This window comes from Phacochoerus africanus, chromosome 2, assembly GCF_016906955.1.
Source record: "Phacochoerus africanus isolate WHEZ1 chromosome 2, ROS_Pafr_v1, whole genome shotgun sequence".
NCBI classification, from domain to species: Eukaryota; Metazoa; Chordata; class Mammalia; order Artiodactyla; family Suidae; genus Phacochoerus; species Phacochoerus africanus.
In genome coordinates, this window is record NC_062545.1 from 118464184 (window position 1) to 118475619 (window position 11436).

At 37.1% G+C, this 11436-nt stretch overlaps 1 protein-coding gene across 6 annotated transcripts in view; it reads left to right on the plus strand.

Moving 5' to 3' along the window:
* CCPG1 (cell cycle progression 1) overlaps positions 1-11436 on the plus strand; it is a 43309-nt gene that overhangs the window by 31075 nt on the left and 798 nt on the right. For all 6 annotated transcript variants that reach the window (XM_047766294.1, XM_047766292.1, XM_047766289.1 and 3 more), the window contains 2 exons: positions 3700-3821; positions 7558-8963. In XM_047766294.1, the coding sequence (XP_047622250.1) occupies positions 3700-3821; positions 7558-8963 (1528 nt within the window). The remainder of the gene's footprint in view (positions 1-3699; positions 3822-7557; positions 8964-11436) is intronic.

Here is an 11436-nt window from a genome sequence, read left to right on the forward strand (position 1 = left end):
ACAGTCATTTAGTAAGTGGTGCTGGAAAAACTGGACAGCTGCATATAAATCAGTGAAACTACAACACACTCTCATACCACACACAGAAATAAATTGAAAATGGCTTAAAGACTTAAACATAAGACAAGGCACCATAAAACATCTCGAAGAGAACATAGGCAAAACATTCTCTGACATCAACCATTCAAATTTTTCTTAGGTTATTCTCCCAAGACAATATAAATAAAAATAAAAATAGGAGTTCCCGTCATGGCGCAGTGGTTAACGAATCCGACTAGGAACCATGAGGTTGCGGGTTCGATCCCTGCCCTTGCTCAGTGGGTTGAGGATCCCGCGTTGCCGTGAGCTGTGGTGTAGGTTGCAGACATGGCTTGGATCCTGCGTTGCTGTGGCTCTGGCGTAGGCTGATAGCTACAGCTCTGATTAGACCCCTAGCCTGGGAACCTCCATATGCTGTGGGAGCGGCCCAAGAAATGGCAAAAAGACAAATAAATAAATAAATAAAAATAAAAATAAATCAAGGGGACCTAATCAAACTTAAAAGCTTTTGCACAGCAAATGAAACCATAAAAAAAAAGAAAAAAGAAAAACCCAAAAAGACAACCTACGGAACGGGGAAAAAAATAGTTGCCAACGATGCAACCGACAAGGACTTAGTCTCCAAATATACAAGCAACTCATACAACTCAACAGCAAAAAAAAAAACCAACCCAATTGAAAAATGGGCAGAAGACCTGAATAGACATTTCTCCAAAGAATAACAGCCTTTATAATAATAGGTTTATGTAATAATGAGATACAAAAACTTAACTTTAATGATTGCTAGCTTTTCAAGTTCACATTTAAAGGACATCACATTTTTTCTTAGTTGTGGCACTGATGTCAATACTTTAAGAACTCTTTTAAGTTGATTTTAGAGCCAGCTTGAATTTCCCATGCACCATGAAGTCAGTTGGTTTATAATCATTTAACAAAGACACAGTACTAAGTGAATCACTCAGAATATTAACCAGCCTTGACTCCATTACTGTCAGATCTATCTTGGAAGGAAGAGAGAACTAGCAGGACTGAGGATGGTAAAAAAAATATACTGTAGGTATTTGGCACTGTTTCAGGTCTTGAAAATGCTTACAGTTTTTTTTTTTTTTTTTTTTTTTAAGTCACGATGTATGAAGTACCTATCTTTCTTTACCTGTAGATTATCCATCTAAGTCAGTGGTGCAGTTCAGTTGATTTGGTTTCTCATGGATTGCTTTAAGTACTGATAGGCTGCCCTGTTCTTGAGCTCAAACTGTGATACTTACTGAGTCATCCTAGCGGTGGTTAAGATTTGAGTTGGGTCTGGACTTAGGCTTATGATATGTGGAAGGAAAGTGGAACCATACTAGCAGTGGAGAACCTGATAACCTGAAAGGAAACTTGCTAGGTTTGGGAGCACTGGAAAGACTGGCAGGACTATAGCAAAACAGATTATGTAGAGATAATGGAGTATAAGGTTGGACTCTGTGGGATACTATTATATTATAAAACATCATAGAATCTGGATAGGAGAGTTAGATTTGTAGAGTGACCCAACAGCAGTAATTTTAGAGGAAAAGTGCAAATAGTGTGGGATAAATTAGAACAGTCAACTAGGAGGTATTTGGTGATACAGGGCCTTGACAGAGTGATGGTGGGAATGGAGAGAAGGTTGGTGAAATAAAGGACACTGAAATACTGATGGAAAACAGAACTTCCAGTCTGGATGCTTAAGATATTGGTGATTTACTTTTTAAATTCTGGGAAGTGAGTTAGCTGCTTTAATTTTGGAGTTGGGAAAGTTAGAGGGGAAGAGTTTTGCTAGATGATAAAGTTAGTAGATGGTGAGCACAGTTTGGTTTGTTTTTACCCAACTTCTTGAATGAATCAGGGCAAGTGCTGAAGTTCCATTTTGTTGTTGTTGTTACTATTCATGAAGACACCCCCAAAATTGTGCCCATCAGGCAGCTGGATGTATTGGCTGGAAGCTCTGGTGAGATTGGGACTTTATCTGTAGAAGAGAAGGCTTACAGCAGTGATAGCAAAAACTGACAGGGGGTTGATGTGATTAAGGTAAGCAGATTTGTGGGTATAACCAGGCCTTACGCCCTGGGTTGTTGAGTTAGGCAGCTGGAGATAGGAAAAAACACCCCAATAGTCAGTGAGATTGATTGAGACCATTTTGACCATCATCAGACATATGCTGTATATTAATAGTTCTGCAAACTCAGATTTCAACATGTATTTTTAAGTTATTTTCCAGTGGGCAGAGGAATTCATTTATTAGCAGTTTGAAAAGTCAGAGGTTTTTCTTTTGCTTTAGGAACTACTATTTCAGTATTTTAAAAAATATGAGATAATTTTGAGTAAATTGAAGCAAATTTACTGTGCAAATTTTGATTTTTTTTTGTTTTTATTTACTTCTTTTTGCCTTGTTTGAAAAGAAGTGAATTATTTTTTTTCCCCCATGTTTGGCCACCCCATAGCATATGGAGTTCCTGGGCTAGGGATCAGATCTGAGCTGCAGTTGTGACCTACACTGGATCCTTTAACCCACTGTGCTGGGCTGGGAATCAAACCTGCAAGGTGCCCCTGATCCTGTTGGGCCACAGTGGGAACTCCAAGAAGAAGTGAATTCTAACAGAATATCGTAGCTGTTAACTGGTAACAGATGTCTATAATTTAGCAAAAGTTTTCTCTTTAGTGGTTTTCAGGATGTACTGAAGAAATAAGTTAATTTTTCAGAAGTCACAAAGTATAATAATTATTCTACTTTAAAATTCTCTGTCTTTACATAATGGTATGCCACTCAGTAGATGTAATATTATGGTGGCCAAATGCATTTTGCCTTCTTTTTGATTTTGCATTGTTTATTCCCGTGCATGAAGCATGTAGCAGCATGTGAATGGCATGTTTTGGCAAATTAACATTTTGATTTTTAGGATGAAAATGTAGAGCATCTTGGTTAATTTATGATTCATTTATCACTGGGATAGGGATGGTGATACTTCAGTTACAGACCTAAATAATGTGGAGCTCTTAAAAGATCTGGCTTTGAGAATGGTGGGTCATCACAGTTTAGCCAGTTTACTTTCCTTACTCTTCTTTTTGGGCTTGTGCTATTATCATTTAAGCAAAACATAGTGAGAAAAACAGACATTTTCACTTTTCCTTAGTCTTAAAACCTGTAAATAGACTCTATGGTTTATTTCTTTCTCTGTCGAAGTGGGGAGTGTAGCGCTTTATATACCTCAGAGAACCCTTAAAAACAGCAAAACTTGAGTGCCTTCAATATAGTAAGACAAAAATGTTACATGAATTGTTATGTTTGGTAGGGTGATATGGTCTGGCTTGTTTTAATCAAAAGGATAGTAAACTGCTTAAATGTCCCTGGTGTATACCAAATAAAATAAAAATTATAGTAACCTACTTGGCCTGATTTATGTATTAACATCCATCTACCACTATTTGGTGAATGACACCATAAGATTTTACTTATTCATTCTTTGTTTATGTAATCAGAATTTTTATGGAACTGTGAAATGCGGATACTTTGAAGAAAACGATCCTATCTGGGTTAAGTAGTTAAATATTCAAATTAAATGTTTTATTGTATGTTCAAAAATGTTGGAAATCATGACATTTATGTTATGTATCCCTAATAAAAATTTTAATTTTTAGGCACAATTCAGATTCAGAAGCGTCAACAGTTAGTCAGAAAGGTACATGAAGATGAGTTGAATGATATGAAAGACTATCTTTCCCAGTGTCAACAAGAACAAGAATCATTTATAGATTATAAGGTAAGTATTAGTAAATTTTATAAATTGTGTTAGCCAGTAATTATTGTGCTATTCATATACAAGCACAGCGAAGTTTAGTAAATTAATAATGCTGTTAATAATTGTTGATTGAGCACAGTTCACCTACCTCCAACAGCAGTGTGCTGTCCATTCTGTCCAGTTACCTAGCAACTTTCTTGATTTATGAGGACTAGCAAAATAGGTGATACCTTATCTAGTTCTTCTCTAGGAAGTGTGTAGGGATTGTAGATAAATTCAGGATAGAAATAAACTGTTCCTTTTTCCTTTCATTCGCCTAGATGTCCTTCCCACTTAATTTATTTATGTATTCCTGGAGCTCCCATTGTGGTAATGAACCTGACAAATGTCCATGAGGACACGGGTTTGATCCCTGGTCTCATTCAGTAGGTTAAGGGTCCAGCATTGCTGAGAGCTGTGGTATAGGTCACAGATGTGGCTTTGATCCTGGGTTGCTGTGGCTGTGGCATGGGCCGACAGTGGCAGCTCCGATTTGACCCCTAGTCAGGGAATTTCCATATGTCACTGGTGCAGCCATAAAATATATATATCTATATGTGTGTGTATATATATGTGTGTGTGTATATATATGTGTGTGTGTGTGTGTGTGTGTATATATATATATATATTCCTTATAGGGTTATGTTTTTCTTTGGAAGACAGAATACCACTTAACACCTGAATCACTTCTTTTAGGGAGGGGCTACTAAAGTTAATTGTGAATAGTGTAATTTTCCCTACCTCAAACAAAGAATGTCGTAAAGAGAGTAGCCATTTTCTTCATCACTTTGGTTTCTGGCTCCATAGAATGACTTTGGCTCTTAGGGGTCTTGCCCTGCATAGATCTTTACTGAGTCAATTCTGACAGACCTTTTGTTTCCAGCTATTTAAGTGTGGTTTGGATTTTGAAGATCATCATGAAAGACCTGTCTAGGATCTGCTTACTTATTGAATTCAAGATTATGGAGTTTATTGGATGTAATACCTTTTTTTTTTTTGTCTTTTTGTCTTTTTGCCTTTTCTAGGACTGCTCCTGAGGCATATGGAGGTTCCCAGGCTAGGGGTCTAATTGGAGCCGTAGCCACTGGCCTATGCCAGAGCCACAGCAACACGGCATCCAAGCCGCGTCTGCGACCTACACCACAGCTCACGGCAATACCGGATCCTCAGCCCACTGAGCAAGGGCAGGGATCGAACCCTCAACCTCATGGTTCCTAGTCGGATTTGTTAACCACTGCGCCATGATGGGAACTCCTGCAATACCCTTCTGAAGCCATTCTTTAATTCACTGTGCTTGGCCATTTAAAGTTAATGTTACATCAGTCTGTTCTACTCCATAGTTCACTTGGGCTTTTTGGTTTTTTTTTTCTGGCCATGCCTGTGGCATGTCAAAGTTCCAGGTCCAGAGATTGACCCACACCACGGCTATGACCCACGCCACTGCAGTGACAACGCTAGCGAGATCCTTAACCTGCTGTGCCACAAGAGAGCTCCCATGGTACACTTTTTAAAAAAAAAATTTTATTGAAGTATAGTTGATTTACAATATTATATTAGTATCAGGTGTATAGCATAGTGATTCAGTATTTTTATAATTATACTCCATTAAAAGGGATTACTAGATAATTGTTACAGTTCCATGTGCTATACAGTACATCCTTATTGGTTATCTATTTTAAACATAGTAGTATGTTATCTCTCTCTCTTTTTTTTTTGCCATTTCTTGGGCCACTCCCTCGGCATATGGAGGTTCCCAGGCTAGGGGTCTAATTGGAGCTGTAGCCACCGGCCTACGCCAGAGCCATAGGAACATGGGATCTGAGCCGCGTCTGCAACCTACACCACAGCTCACGGCAATGCCGGATCCTTAACCCACTGAGCAAGGGTAGGGATCAAACCTGCAACCTCATGGTTCCTAGTCGGATTCGTTAACCACTGCTCCACGACGGGAACTCCAGTAGTATGTTATCTCTCAGTCCCGTAGCTTTACTGTGCCTCTCCGCCTTCCCTCTCCTCACTGGTAACCACTGTCTTGTTTTCTGTATCTGTGAGTCTCTTTGTTTTGCTGTATGCAATTTATTTGTATTATTTTTTAGATTTCACATATAAGTGATACCATACAGTGTTTGTCTTTCTCTGACTTACTTCACTGAGCATAATATTCTCCATAGTCCACTTCCAATTGGGTATATGGAACTTTTTTTTTTCTCTTAAGCAAGGAGAGCAGAGTGGAATTGTCATTGCTTTTATGAAAAAGGCAATGATACTTCAATTTTGCTTAATTTACTACAGACATCATGGCTCTCACCTTTGAATCAGACCAGAAAAATATCTAATATACACGGTTTAAAAAAAAAATGTTCTTTAAGAGAATGACAGTATTTTCCACTTGAAAAATAACTGTCCGAAATGGATGTTTCACTTTCTGGCCTATTTATTTTCAAAAAACAAACTTACGCTTCATTATAGTTTTCCACATGCCACAGTCCTAGCCAAAGGAAAAAAAGTATGGGTGGAGTTCCTGCTGTAATGTGATGGGTTAAGAATCTGACTGTAGCCAGCTCCAGTTGCTGTAGAGGTGTGGGTTTGATTCATGGCCTGCCACAATGGGTGAAAGGATCTGGCATTGTCTCAGCTGCAGTGTAGGTCACAGCTGCAGCTTAGGTTCATTCCCTGGTCTGGGAACTTCCATATGCCTCAGGTGTGGCCATTAAAAAAAAAGTATAGGAGAACTTGATTATCTATCTGAACTTAGAGGTGTTAATTTGCATAGGACCAAGGTAATTAATGAAAACTTAATGAAAAAATTAATGAAACCTTTTTCCTCCTAAGGTTGCAGCAAATATAAACAGTATTTTTGAAAATACTGAAAATTAAAGTTAATGAAAACTTTTTCCTCCTAAGGTTGCAGCAAATATAAAACAGTATTTTTTTTTTTTTTTTTTTGGCCATGCCTATGGCATGTGGAAATTTCTGGGCCAGGGATCAGACCTGCACCACAGCAATGACTGGAGCCACTAGAGTGACGATGCCAGATCTTTAACCTACTGCACCACAGGAGAATTCCATAAAGAGAATTTCTTGAAGTCTGAAGTTATCTCTAGCTATAATTTTACTTTATATAAAATATAATTTCCTTAACCCAAGGTTCATAGAACCCTTAGTCTCCCCTAAATCCTCTCTAGAAGCCTTCTCAGGAAGATTGGAGTCCTGTAGTCAAAAGATAAAAGGTTGTCTTTAATGCTATATGTTTATTTTGCCATAGCTCTTTGCTGTGCATATGAACCATATTTTTTCCAGTTTTCATTTATTGAAAATACTACATAAAGGATAGTCTCTGCAGAAAATGGACACTAAAAATTTATGGAGTATTTGTTGTATTTTAAAGATTTGGGGTTTTTTTTAGCTTTTTCTTTTTAGGCTGCATCTGTGGCATACAAAAGTTCCCAGGCTAGGGGGTGAATGGGAGCTGCAGCTGCTGGCTTATGCCACAGCAACGCAAGATCCAAGCCCGTGTCTGTCACCTACACCACAGCTCACAGCAACACCGGATCCGTAAACCACTGGGTGAGGCCAGGGATGGAACCCGCATCCTCGTGGATACTAGTCAGGTTCATAACCTGCTCAGCCACAACAGGAACTCCCTATCTTAAAGATTTAAATTCAGCTTTTAAAACACTTGACATTTTTTTCTTTCTTGTCTTTCAAAAAATTTTAGTCATTGAAGGAAAATCTTGCAAGGTGTTGGACCCTTACTGAAGCAGAAAAGATGTCCTTTGAAACTCAGAAAAAGAACCTTGATACAGAAAATCAGCATCTAAGAATATCTCTGGAGAAGGAGGAAAAAGTCTTATCTTCATTACAAGAAGAATTAAGAAAACTAAGAGAACAGATTAGGATATTGGAAGATAAAGGTACAAGTGCTGAATTAGTTACAGAAAATCAGAAACTTAAACAGCACTTGGAAGAAGAAAAGCTGAAAACACACAGCTTCCTTAATCAAAGGGAGACTCTGTTGGCAGAAGCAAAGATGCTAAGGAGGGAACTGGAAAGAGAACGACTGATAACCATGGCTTTAAAGGTGGAACTCCAACAGTTAAGCTCAAGTCAGTCATACGGCAGTCCAGACTCTCCCAGTGTAGTGGCTGAAAAAAAGGAAATAGAAATGTTACGGGAAAGACTTACTGAGCTGGAGCGCAAGCTAAACTTTGAACAGCAGCGTTCTGATTTGTGGGAAAGACTGTATGTTGAAGCAAAAGATCAAAACGGAAAACAAGAAACTGATGGAAAAAAGAAAGGGAACAGAGGAAACCACAGAGCTAAAAATAAGTCAAAGGAAACATTTTTGGGTTCTGTTAAGGAAACATTTGATGCCATGAAGAATTCTACCAAGGAGTTTGTGAGGCATCATAAAGAAAAAATTAAACAGGCTAAAGAAGCTGTGAAAGAAAATCTGAAAAAATTCTCAGATTCAGTTAAATCCACTTTCAGGCATTTCAAAGATACCACCAAGAACATCTTTGATGAAAAAGGCAATAAAAGATTTGGTGCTCCAAAAGAAAATGTAGCTAAAAAACCAGTGGTTTTTAGTGAATATTTACATCCACAGTATAAGGCACGTACACAAAACCAGAATAGTAGAGGCCCTACTACGCAAAGAGAGGGAAGGAAAGAAAAGCCTCACTTTGAAGAATTTGGAAAATTTAAAAATTCACAGAAATGCAGTGCTGAGCATGACTGTGGTGAAAATTACAATTCTTTCAGAAAGGCTTGTTCTGGTGTATTTGAATGTGCTCAACAGGAATCCATTAATCTTTTTAATGTTAAAATGTTGAATCCTGTAAGGATAGATGAATTTAGACAGTTAATTGAAAGGTATTTATTAGAACAACTGGATAGTTTTCATCACTGGAAAGAACTTGATCACTTCATCAATAAGTTTTTCCTAAATGGTGTCTTTATACATGATCAGAAGCTCTTCACTGACTTTGTTAATGATGTTAAAGATTATCTTAAAGACATGAAGGAATATCAAGTAGATAATGATGGAGTGTTTGAGAAGTTGGATGGATATATATATAGACACTTCTTTGGTCACACCTTTTCCCCTCCATATGGACCCAGGTCGGTTTACATAGCACCATGTTATTATAATAGTTTTTAACATTTATAGATTGCATAGCATTTTATCATTTGATAAGTTTCTTAGAATGTTATTACAGTTGATCCTTAAACAATGTGGGGGTTAATGTGTATATGACCTATAGTCAGCCTTCTGCATCTGCAGTTTCTCTGGATCTGCAGGGATTCAACCAACCACATACCATGTAGTACTGAAGTAATTACTATTGAAAAATATCCATCCATGTATGATTAGGCCCATGCAGTTCAAACCCATGTTGTTCAAGGGTCAACTGTATTTGTGAAGTACTTTTTGTAAACAAAAGTACTATTTGTAAAAATACTCTATTGGCAGATAACTTAGGGTAAATTACAGTGAAAGATAAAATTTTAAGTTGAAATTATTACCTACTGAAAATTTCATATGATTAATTTGGCTTGAGCCAGTGGTTTAATTTCTGCCTTAAGAAATCAGATAAGGAAGGATATGTAATCTTATTTTAGCCTGTTTTGTTCCTTGTCATTGTAGTTTATATAAAAAGATAATCACCCTAATTGAAATTATTCCCCTTGAATCTTTTATTTATGTACTCACTTTGAGAAGCTAAGATGAAAAATACAAATTTCACTTGAATTCAGAAGGGTTCATATATAACAATTCATATATCCCACTTATTTTCATTTGTCTATTCCATTTGCCAACAAAATTATGACATTTAATATATTACAGAATTATTGTTGGTAGAGGTAGAGGCATGATCAAAGAGGCGGATTTAGCAAGCCACAAGTTCTAATGCGTGTGTGCTTCATTTATAACTTCTAAAACTAACTTTGTATCCATTGCTTATCAGCTTTCTATTCTGTAACATGAAACTCATCTAATCTTCAAATGTTAGCTTTATTTTTACCTTTGAGATAGTTTTATATATATGTGTGTGTATATATACATATATTTTTACATACACACATACATCCTTTTGAATAAATGTAATGTGTCCATAAAATAATGAGACTGAGTCTAGTGTCTTTAGTTATTATCTAGTGCCTATAATGTGCGAAGCACTGTGAGGCTGCCTGGAGGAAACAAATGAGAAATTTTTGCTGAAAAGAAACTCATAAGCTTTGGGGGAATTAAGTCAGTATAAGAAACGCAGTGGAAGTATGGAGGCGTATGTATATGGAGGCGTATGTATATGTGGCCTCAGTCTGGAGAAATTTGGGAAGGCTTCATGAGTGAGATGCCCTTTGAACTGAACTTACTTTAAAACTAGCTTTTGAAAGAGAAAAGAAAATTTGCCAAGCAGAAGAGGGTAGGACATTCCACTCAAAGGGAACTTTGCACAGATTTGGAGATGTACAGACATTCTACTTGAGGCAGGGTGGTGCTGGGGTGGGAATGGAAGAAAAGATTCAGATCATGAACCTTCATTTTATGCTGAAAGACTTGATTTCTTACATTTTGGGTCTCTGGCAGCAGCCTGAAGGATTCGTTGGAAAGGATGAAGCTAGATGCTATAAGGTGGCCTTGAACATAATATAGACATGAGCTAGTAAGTATGTGAATTAGGGCATAGCAGGAGTGGAAAGGAGACAAATCTGAATAATATATAGTAAGTAGAATTGATGGCATTTTCTGTGAAAGAGAAATAGAAAGGAATAATGACTTCCAGACTTCTGGATTGAGTCAACAGTTAGTGATATCATTGTGCTTAAGGAATACCAGAAGGTTTTGGGTAAGGGGAATTGGAAGTGAGAATTGTGTTGGAGCTATCTATTGACATACAAGTAGGGGAAATTAGTTGGCTTTAGTTATATGACTCTCTAGCCCAGAAGGTTTTTCGGACTCCTGGGGAGCACCGACATCTTAGAGGTTATAGAGAAAGAAAGCTGAGAAAGACCACCAGAGAGTGGCATATGAAAAGCCAAAGATCATCTCAAGTAAAAGGGATATTTCAGCGTTAAACACTTTAAAAAAAAAAAAAGATTGCATGTCTTGGCTGGGAATTGGCTGGCAATGGATGGGTTACAGATTGTTCCAGTGAAGTAGTGACAGAAGCCTAACTATAAAGATTGAGAACTGTAATTGTAGACATTTTCTATAATTCTTAGCTGTAAGAGAGAGAGAAAAAGAGACTGTTTATAAGAAATGTGTACATATTCCTGGTGAAGGATGAAGCCACTTGGAGGGTGGATTAATTTTTATGGAAAAGGAGCAAAAAATAATGGAAACACATATCTCATTATTTTATTGTCACATTTATATTTATTTATTGTTTCCCCCTCTTTGCCAGCACAATTACGTTTGTCTTTTTTCTTTCTATATAGGATAAAAGTGTGATACTCACTGAATCTTTTTCATATGGTTATACTAGGATTATACTTCAGATTAATTTAACATCCTTTTTCAATGCTCAGATAATAGATTAATGGAGAAAAACATTAAAATTGTTTCTTGTTTAAATAAATTTAACTCTAA